The sequence below is a fragment of the Podarcis bocagei genome (genome assembly GCF_964188305.1).
Source record: "Podarcis bocagei genome assembly, chromosome: 1".
NCBI lineage: Eukaryota > Metazoa > Chordata > Lepidosauria > Squamata > Lacertidae > Podarcis > Podarcis bocagei.
This window is the reverse complement of record NC_138125.1, coordinates 23,678,914-23,700,738: the sequence shown is the minus strand read 5'-3', so window position 1 is coordinate 23,700,738 and position 21,825 is coordinate 23,678,914. Positions and strand designations below refer to the sequence as shown.

General features: G+C 41.5%; 1 protein-coding gene across 2 annotated transcripts; it reads left to right on the top strand.

Moving 5' to 3' along the window:
• The first annotated feature begins 18 nt into the window (after positions 1–18).
• On the top strand, positions 19–21,812 carry CPSF2 (cleavage and polyadenylation specific factor 2). Of its 2 annotated transcripts, none has more exons than XM_081173019.1 (15): positions 19–172; positions 2,134–2,288; positions 3,605–3,764; positions 3,886–3,991; positions 4,857–4,986; positions 7,224–7,339; positions 8,125–8,312; positions 8,922–9,212; positions 9,861–9,961; positions 10,418–10,618; positions 12,164–12,316; positions 12,765–12,990; positions 14,588–14,890; positions 19,105–19,239; positions 19,385–21,812. In XM_081173019.1, the coding sequence occupies exons 2-15, from the start codon at positions 2,140–2,142 to the stop codon at positions 19,475–19,477; spliced, it is 2,352 nt and encodes a 783-aa protein (XP_081029145.1). In that variant the 5' UTR covers positions 19–172; positions 2,134–2,139; the 3' UTR covers positions 19,478–21,812. The 2 variants fall into 2 exon arrangements, with proteins under 2 accessions (XP_081029145.1, XP_081029146.1); XM_081173020.1 differs by having other exon boundaries at positions 45–177.
• Positions 21,813–21,825: the final 13 nt, after the last annotated feature.

Here is a 21,825-nt window from a genome sequence, read left to right as displayed (position 1 = left end):
CTCCGCCTCTTTCGGCGCGCTCGCCGGTTGTTTCCTCTCGGGCCAAAATGGCGGCGGCCGCTGAAGGGGCTGAGTGTGGCTGAGTAAAGAGTCCCTCGCTTTCCCCCCTTCCTCCTCCAGGCTTCCATTAGGTTTTAGGGGGGCCGGGAGTTAACAAGGGGCCGCCGTGCAGGTAAGGTTGCAATGAGTCTGGGGAAGGGAGCAAAGAGGCTTCCCTCCGCTTCCCCCAAAGGTGGCTTCGCATACACTCTTAGGATGAAACATGCGTGATCAGTTCTCAAGCCGTCTCCTGGTGGAGGATTTGAAAGGGCTACCACTGCAGGGCAGGTGGTGGAATGAAGGTCTCGCTTCTGTGCAGTTTGGGGGGTGATTCCTACGTTACCTTTCTCCTTTCGCATCCAGACCCTTTGCTGGGTGTCTGAGCCAAGTCTCTTAGAGACACGATCTTACTATACACACATACAGTATATGAAGGATCAGAATGCATAAGTGACTTGGTATGTAAAAACAAAATAATTATCAAACGGTGGCATCACCATATCAGTTAAAAATCCTCTAGCTGACAAATCCAAGGAGACCCTTAGCTGGGCTATTTCCTTAATTGATTACATATGTATCTTATTCTTCCTTCCTTCCAAAGGAGCCCAGGGCAGAGAAGAGAATAAGCTCAGTCTAACCTTGTATTTGTCAGAAATACTATTGGGAGAGTGGCCTTATTTTCATGACAACGGTTGGGGAGCAGTTTAACTGGTAGCATTCACAGTAAAAGAATTGTACATCAAGTGGGACTGATGGGAGTTGTAATCAGTTTTTAGTTAGTTGATTGTATTTTTAAATCACCTTATACAGTATAACCAAAAGGAGCCTCAAAGCAGTTCACAAAGATTTATTAGAAATCCAAAACACCTGGAGAGCACCAGGTTGGGGAAGGCTGACTGAACTAGATGGTTCCTTTGTATTGCCTGTCTTCTCAGTTTAGCTTTTGTAGAACTTAAGCATCTGTTTGACTTCCTTGTATTCTTATAACTTAAGGCATATTTGATTTTTATTGGATTAGAGGTGGCTAACAAATAATAATAATAATAATAATAAAATGATAATAGGGCAAGTGAAGTGTGCATGGAGGGAGGACTAGTATATTGCAGTTCCCCTTCTGGGTTCATTTTCAGTTGGTTGCAGCTTATCATTACGTCTGAATCCAAAACTGATAAATCTGAATTATGGTTTTGCAAAACATGCCAATGTCATAAACTACAGTTTGAAGATGGCATGTTTCTCTAAACAGGATGTGGAACCTGTAGCTCTCCATTTGTTGTTGCACTACAACTTCCATCATCCTTTTCCACTAGCCATAATAATTTGGGTTCTTCAGTTGTACATTTCTAATCTTTCCTATTTGTAGGACTTGATACAGCTAAGAACTCTATGCCATGTTCACATGTAAGGAAAAACCAGACTTTCTTACTTAATGTGAACTTATTGTAAATAAGTAACATGCTTCTTCATTGATGCTTCACACCTCCCCTGGTGTAAGCAATATAAACAGACCAGGAAGCCTTGACTTGCCATAACACCCAACCTAGGGAGTGTGATTTATCCCCTAATCTACAATTATTATAAGAAGAGCAATGCTGGATCAGACCAGAGGCCTATCTAGTATTCTCTTCTCACAGCCACAAGCAAGACCTGAACACAGCAGCATTCTCCCCACTTGCACTCCACAGCAGCTGGTATTTGGAGGCTTACTGCCTCTGACATTGGAGGTATAACATGGGCATCATGACTAGTAGACATTGATTGTCTTATCCTCCATGAATTTGTCTAATCCTCTTTTAAAGCTGGCCAAGTTAATCACCAAGCCAGTAACAAACCATGGCTTAAGCTAGGCTTGAGATCATGGCTTGTTGGAAAGAAGCCACAACCCCTGATCTGGGCATAATGGGAAACCAATATCAGGTTTGTTTATCTTGTTTGTGCCATGAAAGGAATGAAACAGGAGTAATCGGGCAGCATGCAACTGGCATGCTGTTTATTCACAGTAAACCATGATCAGTTATAAAGTTCGAATTATCATTATGTGGCAATGGCAAAGTCTTTTCAGCTTTATAATACATTTTATTCTCTTTTGGGAAGGAAAAAATGACTTCAATTATCAAGCTAACCACCCTTTCAGGGGTGCAGGAAGAATCTGCTCTGTGTTATTTACTTCAAGTAGATGAATTTCGCTTTCTGTTGGATTGTGGCTGGGATGAGAATTTTTCTATGGACATCATTGATTCCCTACGGAAGTAAGCTAGAACCTGACTTTAATTAAACTGTTATTCCTTTGCAAGTAAGCTAAAAACCAGATGTAGTTATTGCATGCTTTATATCCTGATATAAGGAGACATCAGTAGTTAACATGTTTAGAAGGATAGAGCCCAGTAACAAGAAGAAGATTAGAGAGAGAGAACATTCTCCACCAACTAATCTGTGGGCATGGAACATCTATTCAGTGCTTGTGACCTACTATGGCAGGGGTCGGCAACATGCGGCTTATAGGCCGGATCCGGCCCACAAAAACCGTTTTACCGGCCCACGAGCCACCCACTTGGTGAGTCCCCCGTGCACTGCGTTAAACCGGCACAGCGCAGGGACTCGCCAAGTGGCGCAAGAAATCGCATCTGCGCATGTGCAGATACCGGAAATTGCTTCTGCTCATGCCTAGAAGCCAAAAATTGCTTCTGTGCAGGTGCGATTTTCGGTGTCTGGGCATGCGCAGAAGCGATTTCCGGCGCTGCAGACATGGCCAGATGCGATTTCCAGGGTCGCGCTGCGCCGGCCCGGCCCACGGATGATCTTTGCGGGAGTGATCCAGCCCATGGCTGGTAAGCCTTGCCAGCACTTGTACTATGGGGCCCCATGCATGTGAAAGCAAAAGCAAATCCTCTGCTCAGAGTTCTGCATGTGAAAAGTCTCCATGCAGAGCTCTACTCATTGGATTGGGGCACATGTGCAGCACTTCAGTGCACAAATAATCCTGTGTGGATCAGTAGAGTGCAGAGTAGATTTTCATCAGCTGCAATCTAACTTGCTCAATTTACCGGTATATTATAATAAATGCCCACCTTGTTTATGTTTATGTTTGCATTATCATTGCTCTGCATTAACAGCAACTGCAGGCCAGATTGTAGGACCTGTGTTTGCCTGGTCAAAGAAGGTGCTTTTTGCCTCTGTTAACTTGCCCATTTGTACAGATTTGGTTCCAAGGCCTTATCTTAATTTTTGCCACGCAGCTTTTTTTTAATGAAACATTCTAACGTATGAAAACAATGGTGTGGGAGGCTTTTGATCCAGTGGAGAATCATAGTGGCAGAAAGGGGAAGGTCATTTTTTGCTGATTTCAATACCCTTTCCCGCTTTTCAGAAGATCCCCCAATTCTGCAGTAAAGATTTTCAGGGGGCAAAGGGAGAAATTGGCAAAACACTGTTCACAGGGTGTTCCTGCCCATTGTTTGGATTTAGACTCTGGCAGGTGCAATATTTCATTGATGTCACTAAAACTGCAATTTCTCAAATGATGGCGTGGCATGCGATTTTCTCCCTTCCTGTTTTTCTTTTATAGATATGTTCACCAGGTTGATGCAGTACTTCTTTCACATCCTGATCCTTTACACTTGGGCGCACTCCCATATGCAGTCGGAAAGATGGGGTTGAATTGTGCTATTTATGCCACTATTCCTGTCTACAAAATGGGCCAAATGTTCATGTATGATCTCTACCAGGTATAGTTCCCTTGAAACTTATTTTTCCTTCCTTTTTTATATTCTTACAAACAAAACTGAAACTCTCACTGAATATGATTGTTATATCTTAAGAATAATTTCATGTTCTTTTGTTTGGTAGTCACGTCACAATACAGAGGACTTCACTTTGTTTACCTTGGATGATGTGGATGCAGCTTTTGATAAAATACAACAACTAAAATTTTCTCAGATTGTCAATTTGAAAGGTGAAGAAATAAAATTTTAAAGTAATGATCATTGTACTGTCTGTAATTTGCTGTTCATTTTGCTCAAACCCAGATGTTTCTGTATTTAGAAAAATAAACCTTGAAAATGGTTGTACGTATGTCAAATGAATAACTTTAGTCAAAGTGAATACTCTGTTTTAGCAGATTTAACGTTCTGCTTGCATACTTCTTTTTAAAAATCTTTGTACACTTCTCCAAGGTTAGGAGGTCTAGAGCATTTCATGGGCTTAGTTGCCATAAAAGTATAGTTCACAAATCATTTTCTTTGTCATAGGTGTAGGACAGCTTTGTAAAGTTCATTAGGGCCTTGGGAAATACTGCAGAGTAAAGTTGCTTGTGAAATGCCATTTTAATGTGACTAACTTGACAATAATGTGACTATAATTTGACTAAATAAAAAAATTCCTTCCAGTAGCACCTTAAAGACCAACTAAGTTAGTTCTTGGTATGAGCTTTCGTGTGCATGCACACTTCTTCATGATGGACTTCCATTTCATACGGCTCAATGTGGTGCCTTCCATGGTTCCAGTAGTAGATAGGTAGCCGTGTTGGTCTGCCATAGTCAAAATAAAAAAATTCCTTCCAGTAGCACCTTAAAGACCAACTAAGTTAGTTCTTGGTATGCACACGAAAGCTCATACCAAGAACTAACTTAGTTGGTCTTTAAGGTGCTACTGGAAGGAATTTTTTTATTTTGACTATGGCAGACCAACACGGCTACCTATCTACTACTATAATTTGACTATAACTCAAATATTAATGCCATACTTTTCACTTGAGGTTACGATGTTCTACAACAAACCTTATTCGTCTGTGTCTGATATGCTGCCCTTTATTCTCTTAGGGAAAGGTCATGGCTTGTCCATCACACCATTACCAGCAGGCCACATGATAGGAGGAACAATTTGGAAGATAGTTAAAGACGGGGAAGAAGAAATTGTTTATGCAGTTGACTTCAACCACAAGAGGGAGATGTATGTACACAATATTTCTATTGCCTGCTGCTGGTTAATTTTGTTGCTTGAATGGTTCTGAGACGATTAGAGAGATCCAGTGCAGTGTGAGTGGGCATCCACTTGTGCAACGGGGCTTCTTGTTCTCCCTCTTGCAACCCCCCACTCCCAAAATATTGAGGGACTTTATGGAGCTGATTTTGGGGGGGGGGCTGCCAGGGTGAGAAAATAAATGGGCAGTTCTGATGCACAAGTGGATGAACATTATATAATTTTGCCCATATAGCCTTCTTTTTAATGGAGCATTGCAAGTAAGGCTACAGAAATTATTAGCCTGCAAACACATTAAGCCCGGGTTCATTATATGTGGAATATCGGTGACCTGAAAGAAGAACCAGCTCATCTTTATTTTGCAAAATATTCCTGTCCCTGTAGATAAGTGATTATTTACAGGTCTGAATCATTAACAAGAATTTTTAGTGTCTCCTAGTTTGTGGCAAGGATTGGGTGGACATGGGTTATAATATCAAAGTTCACTGGAGAAATAAACAACCCCCTTTTAATTTCAAGACTCAAAGCTTTAAAAATATTTTGAAATGTAACATGGCTGGGAAAAGCTTGAAGATTCTCTAGATAGCGGCAAATGCCATTTTTAGCTATCTGTTTTAAGACAAATCCTAAACAATCAAAACCACTTTCCTTAAATCCCATTTAAAAATAAACTGCCCTACTGCATGAGAGAGGAGCAGTCTCTTATATTGAATTTCTTGAAATAAGTTGGTACATCTATCAATAGTACTGTTATAGTGTTACCCATGTTCTAAGTACAGATGTAAATCCCAAAATTTGCGTATGCAAGTTTGTATGATTCACATGGAGAGTCATAGATTGGGTTTTATTTATAGGAAGCTGCTATCTTCTAAATTCTCTTTGCGGTTTTTATTACAATGCTATTTTTATACTTAGGAATGTTCACAGCTGATTTTTAAAAAAGAAACTAAGAATAAGGCATATGGAACAGAGTTATTTTTTCTGAGTGAAAATGAGGAAATGGGTAAATTTCTGGGCGACCAGTAAATTGTAAAATTATAACTTAAGAAGTACACTGAGAAGTGTTGAGATCCTTAAATGAGAATGAGTGCAAATCCCTCAATATATAGTCTTTCTTTTAAAAATTATGGAACATAGACTATTGCTCAGTTCAAATTGTCATCTTGCTTGTTGTCACTGAAGGCTGATGAGAAGCAAGAAGTACAGAGAGGAGAGGTCCTTCCAATTCTACAGTTATATGATTCCATGATTTGCAGTCTAATTATAGTAGTTTTGTTCATTTTTAAGGACAGTACTCAGTTAACCCATCCTGTTAGCACAATGATTTCTGCTTGCACAACAGGACAGCCCGCCTCACCCTGCTCCCTGCCTCTGTGCATGTGCTCTCAAATCTATTCCAGAGGCAGAATGTTAATTTAGCATTTCCTTGGATTCTACCCTAAGCAAATAGATTAAAACACTTTGGTATGTCAGTTACATCAATCCTTCCTTATCCTGTTCTCTGCTTGGCTTTTCTGCCCATATTTTCATTAGGTGTCATCCAGTGGTGTCTGTCCACTAGCGCAATAGACTTCCATTTGTGCAACAGGACTTGCTCTACTTCCATGTGCATCCTTTAAATTTTCTCCAGTGTTGAGGGACCCTCCAGAGCAGATTGATGTAGGGGTGGGAGGGGCTGCAGAAGGAAGGAGAGGGCAGGTGAAGTCCCATTGTACAAGCAGAAAATTACTTGTGCAAAGTTGGATATCACCAAATGTCTATTTTAGATTCCTTGCAGCAACAATTGACTGATTCTGCCTGCAAAACTAGGTTTTAATGTACGCTAAATAAATCATGCTGTATGACATGTGCAGTGGGACCTTGGTTGTCGAACTTAATCTGTTCCAGGCGTCTTTCTGACTCTTGGAACCATTCAAAAACCTGGCTTCCAGTTGGCTGCAGGAACTTCCTGCACTCAGTCGGAGGTCGTGTCAGACGTTCGGCTTCTGAAAAACATTTGCAAACCGGAACACTCACTTCCGGGTTTGTGGCGTTTGTGAGCCAAGCTGTTCAACAACCAAGGTATCGCTGTACTTGTGATTAAAGTGATAGCAAAATTGGTTGTTACAGAAACTAACTTTATAGAAAATTTCTGCTATATATGTAATTTTATCATCACCTTACTTTAACTAAAGCACTGCAATTGTTTGATGTAACTTCTCTTTTAGCCATTTGAATGGATGTTCCCTGGAAATGCTAAGCAGGCCTTCCTTGCTTATCACTGATTCCTTTAATGCTACTTATGTACAGCCACGACGGAAACAAAGAGACGAACAGCTACTAAGTATGTATTTTTCCGCAGCAGCTGGGAAAATTCAGTTTCTAATAGATTTTTAAAACCTAGCTTCCATGTGGTGCTCATAAATATTATAAGAAAAAGGAGAAAAAATAGTCTTGTTCTCTGGATAAGATTGTGAGTTTCGGACACACACATGCACCCCCCCCCCAGTTGAATAGATTTCTAGAAAATTAACAGTTTAAGATGATTATAACTTCAATTTGAAATTGCATATTTTGTGTGTGTGTTCAAAGAAAGCCTTTAATGCACTACATTAAAATCAACTGCTTGTAAGTTCCCTCTTTTTCAGGAATTAAGATTAATCTGGAGACATTCTAGGGACTTCTCTATTGTGGGTCAAGTGTTATATTTTAAATAAATAGATATATATGTTAAATAAATGCATTCAATAAATAAATCATATGGTGAAACCCAAGACTCCCTACAGAGTTCTAGGAAGTGTGTAAAAACATTTCTTTTTAAAAAAAATTCTTGCAGAAAATAATTTAATTTGGAGTATTTAACTATTTTCCTGAATATGGAATTGTGAATATGATTTTTTAAAAAACTTTATCCAATTTTAATGTAACATGATGTGAAATTATATTGTTTTTGAGAAAGCAGTTACCATTATTTAATTAGAATCTGATTTGGAAGCCACATGTAGATAAAAATATAACCCTTATGCTAATTGGGTTTTCCTCTGACTATTAAAAGGAAATGATTTATATACATATGAATTAGGATTCAAATCCTGCCACAAAACTAATACATTGTTTTCTTTTCTCCAGCAAATGTCTTGGAAACACTGAGAGGTGATGGAAATGTCCTAATAGCTGTGGACACTGCAGGCAGAGTTTTGGAACTTGCCCAACTACTTGATCAAATATGGAGGACAAAAGATGCCGGTTTAGGAGTCTACTCTTTAGCACTTTTAAATAATGTCAGCTACAATGTTGTAGAATTCTCAAAATCTCAGGTTGGTTTTGATAGCAGATTATTAGACTGACTTCTGTAATTATATCAAGGCTTTGCCCATGTCCATAGTATTTTACAGCAACACTGTGTTGCTAACCACCTGAATTGTGCTAATATAGAACAGGCATTTATATTATCCCACATTGGATACCTTAAGATCAAGGAGAAAAACAGATGGTATAAGTGGAAAGTCCTTCTTACACTATGACTTGGGGTAGCCAGTTGTAGTAGAAAGTGCTTAAGGCATGTAGACCAGTACAGTCGTACCATGGAAGTCGAATGGAATCCATCCCGTAAGTCCGTTTTACTTCCAAAACGTTCAGAAAGCAAAGTGTGGCTTCTGATTGGCTGCAGCCAATCAGAAGCCCCGTTGGACGTTCGGCTTCCAAAAATAATTTGCATACCGAAACAGTCACTTCCGGGTTTGTGGCATTTGGGAGGCAAAACGTTTGAGAACTAAGCTGTTTGAAAACCAAGGTACAACTAGTCTGATGCTGTATTAGGTAGTTTCATATGTTTGCAAGTACTATTTAAGTACCATTTAAGCACTCTTTGCTACATAGGTGTTGCAACTCAGTACAACTTGCTTTTCCGCCCTTCCTACCTACAGGTTGAATGGATGAGCGACAAACTGATGAGATGCTTTGAAGATAAGAGGAACAATCCTTTTCAGTTCCGTCATCTCTCTCTCTGTCACGGGCTTGCAGATTTGGCGCGGGTTCCTAGTCCAAAAGTTGTCCTTGCCAGCCAACCAGATCTGGAATGTGGGTTTTCAAGAGATCTCTTTATACAATGGTGCCAGGACCCTAAAAACTCTATAATTTTAACATATAGAACTACTCCTGGCACACTAGCACGTTTCCTAATAGATCATCCCTCCGAAAAAGTTACAGATATAGAGGTAAGAAAATTTGTTCCAGGAGACTGCAGCCATATTGACTGTCTTGGGAATTTTGCTTGCTTATGTTGACCAACTTATGTTCCCTTGCTTATATTACCAAGGGAAAATACTGATGAAAAGAATTCCTCTCTTTATTCATCTGATGAGAAGGAAATACTCTTTCCCCCTCACTTCTTTAAAGAAAATGAGTAAAATCATGTATGGTAAAATAGTGTTTTAGTAAGATCATAAAAATAAGTGACAACACTTAGGAAATTTTAGGCCTGTTTCGAGCATTATTTTTTTCCATGTGGATACTTAAGACAGTAACGTATGCATGCTCCAGACATATGTTTGGAAATGTGCATGATTTTCCATTAATTGTTCAGCTATTTTTTAATTACAAAGAAGGCACACTTTTCCATTGTCTTCCGAGACAGATGAATGTCAGTGGATGTGGAAGATTCCTCTCGAAGACCAACTATTAGATTAAACTTTGTGTTTTTCAAATATGTGGCATTGCAAATATGATGCCTTCTGGTGTTCTGACGTTTCTACTTGAATTTATAATGTTTATCACTCTTTAGGAAATGTGTTGAGAACTCCTGATAACAGGTTGCTACTTATGTCAGCAAACATACTCCTTATTTGCACATGCTTTTCTTTTAGCTGAGGAAAAGAGTGAAACTGGAAGGGAAGGAACTTGAGGAATACCTGGAGAAAGAAAAACTGAAGAAAGAGGCGGCCAAAAAGTTAGAACAATCCAAAGAGTGAGTACCTGTGGTGGTTGCAAATGACCTTTTGAGCAAATACTCGAATACTGCTACTTTACCATTTCTACAGCACCAAGGAAAAAACACTTTAAACAATTCTAAGCTTATTTGATGTGACCTCAGTGAAACTTACAGTCATAATGCCTTCCGGCAGTATCATAAGTCATCTTGAAACTGACGCTTCCCAAGATAAGTAGCAACTCCTCGTAACAGTTAACTTCAACCATTATGTTCCACAATGCTCTTGTTTTAATGGTATAGAACTATATGGGCCAAATTGTCTGAGCACCCAGTACTGTAGTGTTGTTGTTACTAAGCGGTTGTCAAGCTGGTGTCTCCAGATGACGAGTTCTGGAACCGTTCCGAACTTGGTAAGATTGGGATAGAAGTATAATATTTTGGCATTGTTTGCCTTGTGTTTATATGAAACTCTATTTTCGGCTCGCATTCTAGAGCAGATATTGATTCGAGCGATGACAGTGATGCTGAGGAGGACGTTGATCAACCATCTGTTCATAAAACAAAGCATGACCTTATGATGAAAGGTGAAGGCAACCGCAAAGGAAGCTTCTTCAAACAGGCCAAAAAGTCCTACCCTATGTTTCCAGCTCCAGAAGAGAGAATTAAATGGGATGAATATGGAGAGATTATCAAGTACGTGGGAGAGAAGAGATAATATTATAACAAGTGTTAATAATAATGTGTTTAAAATTACATGTACACCAAGGTAATAGGTGCCCATTTTAAATTTAGGGGAGCTTTCAGGTGGGAGCCTCACTGAGGCATACCAAGAGGAAAAACAAAGATTATGTGCAGAGTTGAAATTCCAGATATCCCTGACTAGATTCATGACATTTATAATTGTCTGGATGATACCAGTTTTTTCTGTTTTGGTTGCAATCCTGTATATGATTAATCATGTATTTATGTACCTTTGCTGTACTCTAATTGATCTCTTATTGTCTGGGTTCTTAAAGTTCTTTATTATTTCCTTGTGCTAAAAGTAAGAGAATTTAATGTTTGCCTGGTTCACACTTAACATTAAACCAGGGATGGGAAACCATAGTTAATATGGTTTAATCCAGGGATGCCATGTCTGTGGTTCTCCAGATGTTGCTGAACTATAACTCCCATCAGCCCTGGCTGTTGGCTATTCTGGCTGGGGCTGATGGAAGTTGGAGTCTTAACAACATCTGAAGGTCCATAGGTTCCACATTACTGTGTACTCTAGTCAAAACTCCCCATTCCACTCCTGACCTGCCGGGCTGGGGGGTGGGGTGAGGTGAGGGAGTAAATCAGAGGCTGGCTTAATGTTATGTGCGAATCAACACTTGTGGTTTGCTTCCCCCAAACAGAGGGCCATAGCTCAGTGGCAGAGCATCTGCCTTGCAAGCAGGTTCAGTCCCCAGTATTTCCAGGCAGGGTTGGGCGATACTCCTGTCTGAAGCCCTAGAGCAGGGGTGTCCAAACTTTTTTCAAAGAGGGCCAGATTTGATGAAGTGAGGACCAACCAAAGTTGTTGACCTTTTTTTAGGATTGATTGAGATTGTTGAGGGTTTTTTTTAGGATTTTACCCCAGGGGCCGGATTAAACCCCCCAAATGGACTTTGGACATGCCTGCCCTACAGAATTGATTAAGAACGGACCTCCAGAACGAACTAAGTTCTTAACCCGAGGTACCACTGTATTCCCAAGTGCTAGTGCTATGATCACACAAAAACTACACCAAAGCAGTAAGCCAGGAACAAACCACCCTAGCTTCCATTCATAGCTTGTTTGGAGAGAAACAAACAATGAGTGCTGGTTTGTGTATAAAGCTAAGTTACCTGATTTGTTTCCTCCCTGGCATGGCTAAGTCAGGACTTTGGGGCAGCAGGCACTCGACATTGCTCATTCGCATTCAGCCAGGGATATGATACCCATGAACCTCCAGATGTCTTATCTTCCTTTTAAAATATGCCACAAAGAATGCATATTTTTCAGTATAATTCCAAAATCGGCAAAACCTTCTTTAAAAGGACATTTGTTGAGCCTCTTCCTTAGATTTCTGGATGCGTATTAGTGGTCCTTTCTTGAGCTTAGATGTTAAATCTGTTTCTCTTCATTTAGAGAATAGCTATTACGTATATTGTCTTCCTTCACCATAGATGTTTCCTTAGCATTCCCCTAATTAAGAATTGACAACAATCCTTTGTTTAGACCAGAGGATTTCCTCGTTCCAGAACTTCAGGCAACAGAAGAAGAAAAGAACAAATTAGAATCTGGACTTACAAATGGAGAGGAACCTATGGACCAGGATTTATCAGATGTTCCGACCAAATGCATTTCAGCAACAGAATCGATGGAAATAAAGTGAGTGTCTTATTGTTAGTTGCAGCTGGAGGGCGCTATTGACAGATGAGTAGTGATGGTTAGTTCATTGCAATCTGTCACCTTTTACCAACTGAGACTGCCTGATAACTTGGGCTGGAAAAATTTCCCCATTCCTAATCTTATCAGATCACACCATCTAGATTTTCACGCTCAAAAGATATATGAAAGAAATTGTGTTGATGGCTTATTCTATATGTTTAACAACATAATGTACATATTAAGAAAACGAAGCTCCCTTTGAAGTGAAATGTTGAATCATTCTGTTAAAGTTCAGTAATGGTGCCAACCTAACCCTGTTCAGCAGAATGAATTGTGAACATTTCCAAACTTTTTCTCAAGGGAATGCTTTGCTTGTGTACTATTTGCATTCTGATTTTGCAGCTATGAGAAAACAACAACTTGTTTTTCTCCTTACATTGCATTTTAGAGCTCGTGTTACATACATAGACTATGAAGGGCGCTCAGATGGGGACTCCATTAAGAAAATAATTAATCAGATGAAGCCGCGACAATTGATCATTGTCCATGGGCCCCCTGAGGCCAGCCAGGATCTTGCAGAATCCTGTAGAGCTTTTGGTGGAAAGGACATTAAAGTATACATGCCTAAATTGCATGAAACCATAGATGCAACCAGTGAGACTCACATATACCAGGTAAGATTGTAGAATTGGGTAAAAAAAAAAGGCAACTATCCTCATAAAAACTTGTAGTTTTTTTTGTATTCCTAGCCTGTATTTAATTTAATCTTGTGAACTTCCCTGAGATCTTTTGAGGAAGGGTGGTATACAAATCAAATAAAAATAAGAATAACAACTAGCCAACCTGCAGTGGAAGTACTAATTCCTTCTAATCAAGTACCTAAGCAGAAATACTGTTTATGCTTGCCTGTGACATACTGGTTTATTGAGAGAAGATGGTTAACAGTTTGTGGGCTAGAAAAGGGTTTTGCATAAACTTGCAAGGCTGCTGTATTCTATTCAAGAATAATGAACCGTGTGTGTGTGTGTGTGTGTGTGTGTGTGTGTGTGTCTGTGTAGCTACATTTCCTTTGGTGAGAACAAAGCTAACACAAGCTTTTCACCTCAAGCAGTTTTTCTCCTTCTCGAAGTCCCCTATATGGTATTTTCTTTGGGAGCCTCTAAGTAGCTGGTTGCTGTTGGTACACAGCTGTCTACCTGACTCCATTATACAGATGTCAAAGAGAAAAATAACTACCAAACTTTTAGAAGACATCTGAAGGCAGCCCTGTTTAGGGAAGCTTTTAATGTTTAATAGGTTATTGTATTTTAGTGTTTTGTTGGAAGCCGCCCAGAGTGGCTGGGGAAACCCAGCCAGATGGGCGGGGTATAAATAAATTATTATTATTATTATTATTATTATTATTATTATTATTATTATTATTATACAGAAGAAAAAGAGGTTGCAAAGACTGGGGGGAAATCTTGCCTGTATGCAACAAGAAACACAACTTGTAAATCATCAAGATAACTTGGTGGTGGAAATAATACCATATTTTTCGCTCCATAAGACACACTTTTTTCTTCCTAAAAAGTAAGGGGAAATGTCTGTGCATCTTATGGAGCAAATGTGTGGTCCCTGGAGCTGAATTGCCCAGGGGAAAAAAGCAGATCATGCGTTTAAGCAATTGGGGAGGGAGATAAGGGAGGCTAGCGATAAAGGAGGCTGCTTGGAAGGGGGAAGGCCCATGGATCCTCAGGATTTTTGCATTGGGTCACTCCAAATTCACCATCAGATCACATAGCATGTCCATGGCTACAGCCTGCACCAAAAAAATTACGCACCCACTGTTTTGTTCAGAATATTTTTTCCTTGTTTTCCTCCTCTAAAAACTAGGTGCATCTTATGGTCAGGTGCGTCTTATGGAGCGAAAAACACGGCAATTAAAGTATGCATGCCTAAATTGCATAAAAGTTTTATGCCCATAACACTAGGAACAAAAACTTTTGGTTTCGTTATGTGATTTACTGCTAGTCTACATATCCAAATTTCACCATTAATTTCTATGTTCTTGGAAAGTCTTACTTATTTCCTCCCTGACCTGTTTCGTCCCCCCACACTAGTACCATGATTATAAAAGTGCTATGATACGCTGACCATAAAGTTCTCTTCTTAACAGCATGACTTCCTGTTGACTTCAAGCATGTAACGATACGGAATTTAATGTATATAAAACAGACTCTGTGGTTCATCTGTTTCAGTAATATATTTTATATATTTATTTGTGATTAGGTCAGATTAAAGGACTCGCTGGTCAGTTCCCTTCAGTTTTGTAAAGCCAAAGATGCTGAACTGGCATGGGTAGATGGAGTCCTGGACATGCGGGTATCAAAAGTGGACACGGGGGTGATTTTGGAAGAAGGGGAACTGAGAGATGATGGAGAAGATACAGAGATGCAAGTGGATGCACCCTCGTCGGATTCTAGTGCTGTTGCACAGCAGAAGGTCATCAAGAGTCTTTTTGGAGATGATGACAAAGAAATATGCGAGGAAAGTGAGATCATTCCTACTTTGGAACCCCTGCCACCGAATGAGGTAGAAAAACTAGTTCCTCAGCTAAGCTTTTTTTTTTAATGCTTTTTGTTAGTTTTCTTACTTGATGAACACATACAATAAAGTAACCAGAATAATAAAATGTCAAAAAACAACAAGAAACATACATACAACCATAAATCCATAAGTTCTTACACATTGACTTATGTCACCGTATTCTTTGTTCCCAATTCATTTTCTTCTCTGACAGACTTCTGTCTTCCTCAAAGTGGGTCCGTTTTGTCTGTTTGTTAAACTGCTTCTTTTATCATTTCATCATTTCTACTGTTTTTGACATACTATACTTATAATCAATATTATGGTTTGGGAAAATTAAAGCAAATCCAGGTTTTGACTTGGGGGGGGGCGCTGTTTTTTTAAACTAATCTCTATATCTTTTCCATTCCTTTTGGAACTTTTGGTTAGGCTGTCTCCTAATTTTCTCCGTCATTTTTGCCAATTCAAGATATTCAAATAATTTATCTTGCCATTCCTTTTTTGTTGGTACTAATTCACTTTTCCAATTTCTAGCTATTAATATTCTTGCTGCAGTTGTAGCATATAAGCATATTCATAAGAATATTTCATTTGGGATATCTAAATCTAAAATACCCAAAATGAAGACTTATGGTTTCTTTATGAAGGTTTGCTTAAATGTTTTTTTCAACTCCTCATATATAATATCCCAAAAGGTCTTAATTTTTTTTGCAACCCCACTACATGTGGAAGTGTCCCTTCTGCCTGTTTACACCTCCAGCCAGTATTAGAACTCGTTTTGTACATTTTGGATGGTTTGCTGGGAGTTATATACCACCTGTAGAATGTCTTCAAAAGATTTTCCTTTAATATATAACAGGCCATAAATTTCCATTCCTTATTCCATAATCTTTCCCAAGCTGATAGTTGGATAATTTTACCCAGATATTTTGCTCACTTAATCATTACTTCTTTCACCTCATCTTTCACCTCCCATTCTAAAAGCAAAGCTTTTATTTACTTCTCTGCAAGTTGGATGGGATATAAATAGCCCATATAAATATTGCTGTGCATTGTTACCTTGTATGCAGAGGAGATTCTTGATATCCAAACAAGATACACTTAAGAGTTAACTCACTGAGATATATCTATTTCAGTGGGACTACCAAGTATTGTTAAGGGACGTGGGTAACGCTGTGGGTTAAACCACTGAGCCTAGGACTTGCCAATCAGAAGGTCAGCGGTTCAAATCCCCACAACGGGGTGAGCTCCTGTTGTTCAGTCCCAGCTCCTGCCAACCTAGCAGTTCAAAAGCACGTCAAAGTGCAAGTAGATAAACAGGTACCGCTCCGGCAGGAAGGTGTTTTAGTTCACGTCTCTGGTTTCGCCAGAAGCGACTTAGTCATGCTGTCCACATGATCCGGAAAAACTGTCTGCGGAAGCGGACAAACACCGGCTCCCTCAGCCTGTAAAGTGGGATGAGCTCCGCAACCCCCAGAGTTGTTCGCAACTGGACTTAATTGTCAGGGGTCCCTTTACCTTTACCAAGTAACTTTGGGTATGACTCATGTTCTTCAGTGTTAGATTTCAGGGATTTATTTATTTATTGAGCTCTTATATATGCAGCCTGGGTACTTGATTAATGGCCTTGACCTTATATATCAGTGCAATCACTGCAGTAATTGGGAGAGGCACTTGTATTCTTATATAGCCCTGAGTTCTGCTCTGGCGACATGGAGCAACAGGACTTTTAGCATAGCAGCCCCAGTGTTATGAAACACACTTCTATTCGACATCAGACAGAAGCTGACACTTTTGGGATTTCAGCAGCTTTTCAATAATTTTTTATTCCACCAGGCCTCCCAGAAGGATAATCCTGGTCTGGTTACTGTTGATTTTGGAACACAATAATGCTCTTGTTTTTAATTTAATTTAATAGGCTTTTATTTGCTTATTAATACATTGTATTATATATTGATTTCTGTTTTGCAGTCAGCTTTGATTCTTTTGTGACTATGAAGTGACTTTTAAGAAAATGTTCATATTGCAAAGTCAAATAAATTACCGTATTTTGCGCCCCATAAGACGCTCCGGCCCATAAGACGCACCTAGTTTTTTGGGGGGGGAAATAAAGAAAAAAAAATTTATTTCCCCCCCAGGTGCGGGGCTGGAAGAACCAGGTCGGGGAACAGTGGGAAGGCACGCTCTGCCTCCCCGCTGTCCCCCGAGCTTGTGGGGCTGGCGATGGGGAGAAGTGCACCAGTCCCGCGATGGCAGGCAGCTCTGTGCCGCCATCCCGAGCGGGGCGGGACTTAGCGCCCCGCTCGTGATGGCGGCGTAGACCTGCCTGCGGTCCCGCGACGGCAGGCAGATCTCTGCCGCCATCCCGAGCGGGGCGGGACTTAGCGCACCGCTCGGGATGGCGGCGTAGACCTGCCTGCGGTCCCGCGACGGCAGGCAGATCTCTGCTGCCATCCCGAGCGGGGCGGGACTTAGCGCACCGCTCGGGATGGCGGCGTAGACCTGCCTGCGGTCCCGCGACGGCAGGCAGATCTCTGCCGCCATCCCGAGCGGGGCGGGACTTAGCGCACCGCTCGGGATGGCGGCGTAGACCTGCCTGCAGTCCCGCGACGGCAGGCAGATCTCTGCCGCCATCCTGAGCGGGGCGGGACTTAGCGCACCGCTCGGGATGGCGGCGCAGAGCTGCGCTGGTCCCAGGAGCGCAGGCAGCTCTGCAGGGCCACCGGGAGCGGGGCGGAGCTTCTCCCCCGGCTCCCGGTGGCCGGGCAGAGCTGCGCTGGTCCCAGGAGCGCAGGCAGCTCTGCAGGGCCACCGGGAGCGGGGCGGAGCTTCTCCCCCGGCTCCCGGTGGCCGGGCAGAGCTGCGCTGGTCCCAGGAGCGCAGGCAGCTCTGCAGGGCCACCGGGAGCGGGGCGGAGCTTCTCCCCCGGCTCCCGGTGGCCGGGCAGAGCTGCGCTGGTCCCAGGAGCGCAGGCAGCTCTGCAGGGCCACCGGGAGCGGGGTGGAGCTTCTCCCCCGGCTCCCGGTGGCCGGGCAGAGCTGCGCTGGTCCCAGGAGCGCAGGCAGCTCTGCACGGCCACCGGGAGCGGGGCGGAGCTTCTCCCCCGGTTCCCGGTGGCCGGGCAGAGCTGCGCTGGTCCCAGGAGCGCAGGCAGCTGTGCACGGCCACCGGGAGCGGGGCGGAGCTTCTCCCCCGGCTCCCGGTGGCCGGGCAGAGCTGCGCTGGTCCCAGGAGCGCAGGCAGCTCTGCAGGGCCACCGGGAGCGGGGCGGAGCTTCTCCCCAGGCTCCCGGTGGCCGGGCAGAGCTGCGCTGGTCCCGGGATTGCAGGCAGCTCTGCGCAACCCTCGGAGCCGGTCTCCCGAGGGTTGCGCAGAGCTTCCTGAAGCCTGGAGAGCGAGAGGGGTCGGTACGCACCGACCCCCCTCGCTCTCCAGGCTTCAGCGAAAGCCTGCATTCGCCCCATAAGACGCAGGCACATTTCCCCTTCATTTTTGGAGGGGAAAAAGTGCGTCTTATGGGGCGAAAAATACGGTACACAAAACAGTACAGAAGCAGTTTACTTCATGAACATATGATAAACAGCATGGTTGTGTATAAGCGACCTTGCTATTTATCAAAACCAGGAAGGGCCAGCTTGTTCTGTCTATTTTTAAGTGCATTTGCTGTTTTTATGTTTTTAACTGTTTTTAATTATATTATGTGTAAATCACACAGTTTTTAAGAAGGCGATTAGTAAACTGATGAAGAGAATAATAATGATCATCTTCTCCTTGCACACAGTTGCAAGTCTGAAAGCAGAACTTTAGTCTTCTAATTGTGCCATGAAGTATGGAAAGGACTGTTGCATAGCTGTCAACTTTTCCCTTTTTTAAAGGGAAATTCCCTTATTCCGAATAGGATTCCTCGCAAGAAAAGGGAAAAGTTGACAGTTATGCTGTTGGTACAAAGCACTGGTCACTTCTGTGGTGTTTATGGTTTTATGGGAGTTCCATGTATTCCCCTGAGGTCTTTGGGGGGACAGATTCCTAGTGGGTTTTGTCCTGTGAACACAACACAGGACACAATTGTTAAATGGGTAGATTGCACATGATCTCATTTACTTGAGATTAAATCTTACCGCTTATAATATGAAATGATTATGATGCTTGTATTTTCATCTTTCACTCTTCTCCCCCTTCTAAATCTGTCAATTAACTTCTGTTTTGCACCTTCACAAAAGGTTCTTGGACATCAGTCTGTCTTCATGAATGAGCCAAGACTGTCTGATTTTAAGCAAGTTCTCTTGCGAGAAGGAATTCAAGCTGAGTTTGTAGGAGGGGTTCTCGTATGTAACAACTTGGTGGCTGTTCGCAGGGTAAGCTCTCTCTCTCTCTCTCTCTCTCTCTCTCTCTCTCTCTCTCTCTCTGTGTGTGTGTGTGTGTTTGCTTGCTTTTATGTGCAAATCATAGCAAATCTCTGTACAGTCTCTAAGTAATTGGATGTAACATGTTTTCTTGCAGACTGAAACTGGACGCATTGGATTGGAGGGCTGTCTCTGTGAAGATTTCTATAAAATTAGAGGCCTTTTATATGAACAATATGCCATTGTCTAAAGGAGGACTGTAAATATAATAGATATGGACATTTTATTTTTATGGAATCCTTTTGCGGCACACGTTTGTAAGGGCCATTTACCAGCCATTACCAAAGGTTTCCAGCAGAGGAACCCAGCATTGGAACAATATTGGATATATTAAAGATAAGGTAGCTGTATAGGTATCCTGTACATTTTGCCAGTTTTATTTTTCAGATTTTTGTTAGAAAATACCTGTTAGATTGTTTCACAACATTTCATTTGAAGATATTCTTATGAGAACTGTTTAAAAAATGAGTTTTATCCAGATTAAGTTAGTTGCACTTAGGTTAAGACATTATGAACTTAACTCCATTCATTTCAATGGGAGCTAGGTATAACTAACTTTTCCTTAATGGGCTGGATCCAGACTATTTAAGAATGTAAAACATTATAAGTTAATGTTAGATATCAGTTTTCCTATTTTGCAATTAAAATATTTCCTCCCATCCTTGATTTTTTTGTGAGGGAATTGTACATTTACTGTTTTGGTAAAACCAAATACGATAGGCCATTGACAGTTAGTCTGTTTCTTGTTAATAGTTTCCTCCCCGAATATGAGAAATCACCAAGAAATTAAAAGTATTCTTGGTTATGCTTTCAGTGTATCTTTCTTCAGTGTTTGGTTAATCAATTCAGCCATTATTGTTACTAACCAACTGGACACTTATGAAAAATTATATGTGCAGAAAGAAAATTACAGTGACCTCAAATGACTGCCACCACTGTTTTGAAAATGTATGCTAGATATATTGGTGTGGATATATATCTATAAATTTATGCACGCACACACACAAATACATAGAGAGAGAGTTGCTTTTCCACTAACAAAAAGCCTGTTCCATTCACAGAATTGTGTGCTACCACTATAATTAGGTAGAGTTAGGCTGCTACTCAGGAGATGCCATGATCTGTGTGCCAGAGGGCCGGTCCTGCACCCCCCCAAGCTAGCCTGCTGCCATCAGGTGCAGTAGAGGCTGCTTGCCCTGTTGCCAAGGTTGAAGGAAGTCAAATTGGCTTTTATATGTAGAATGGCTAACAGGAATGTGGGGCTGGGCGCCATCTTGTCTTTCATCACGGGCAGCAAAATGTCTTGAGCTGGCCCTGGCCGATTCCAGTGTTGCAAAAGAGAAGTGAGCAGTTTTTTCCATCTGCACAAGACTCTGCAGAAACACTTCTCAATATCTTCTTATGGCCCAACAGAGTTTCTGTGTCATAGCCTAAATTTCATTCACTTTGGATACATTGTGGCACAGTACTTCCACTACTGCTTGGGTGAAAGTTCAAGGATCAGCCCTGATTCATTTTCTGCTTCCACTCATATTATTTGAATCCAAGCCACAGAATTCTACTTTTAATTATGTTCCGGGGTGGGGGATAAATATGTTCCTCTCTCTCTATTTTTGTCACTTTGGATATAGGGTAGCCAGGTTAACATTGGACCGAATGTGTTCTAAAAGATAGATGGGGACATTTTGGTGAGCAAACTTTTTATACCACTGCAGCACTTTAGGCAACATGATCATTGCTGAACTCTTCTCAGTTTAAATAGAAACCTTTTCATGTTGTGCAAGAACATACTGGTTTCACTACTTCCATTCTAGTACAGTCATACCTTGGTTTTCAAACAGCTTAGTTCTCAAACGTTTTGGCTCCTGAATGCCGCAGACCCAGAAGTGAGTGTTCTGGTTTGCGAACTATTTTTGGAAGCCGACGTCTGAACGGGGCTTCCGTGGCTTCTGATTGGCTGCAGGAGCTTCCTGCAGCCAATCAGAAACCACGTTTTGGTTTCTGAACATTTTGGAAGTCGAACGGACTTCTGGAACGGATTCTGTTCAACTTCCAAGGTGCTACTTTAGTGTCACATATTAATCCTTTCCAGGAACAATGTTATTTTAGTAGCAGGCAGCCTGAATGAAATATATTTGGTTCTTAAATGTATTTCACCATAGCAGGGGTTACCTACACAGTGCTTTTTAGATGTGCTGCCATCTGCCCCATCCAGCATGGCCAGTGATCATGGTGTGTGTGTGTGTGTGTGTGTGTGTAAGTCGTAATCCAAACATTCGGAGGGAACCACATTGGCTACCCCTGCAGTGTAGCATTCCCACCCCCCAACATTCAGATCTGTTATGGCATTTTTATCTAATGCAGGCCGAGGGCCTTCACCTCTGTACAGTTGCAATATTAGATCAGTTTTCATCCACTTTCTGATTGTTTTCTCAATGAAAAGTACTTTTAAAAAAGATGTAACATGTTCTTTAAGTTGGCAACCAAATTATTAATTAAAAGTTACTGGCGTTACTGAAACTTAATTTTATACCTGAG

Excerpts from the sequence above, each read along its gene's own strand:
- CPSF2 (XM_081173019.1), top strand. The coding sequence starts at position 2,140 with ATGACTTCAATTATCAAGCTAACCACCCTTTCAGGGGTGCAGGAAGAA. Across the intron at positions 3,992-4,856 it reads TCAGATTGTCAATTTGAAAG|GGAAAGGTCATGGCTTGTCC; the intron begins GTGAAGAAATAA and ends TTATTCTCTTAG. Across the intron at positions 9,213-9,860 it reads AAAAAGTTACAGATATAGAG|CTGAGGAAAAGAGTGAAACT; the intron begins GTAAGAAAATTT and ends CTTTTCTTTTAG.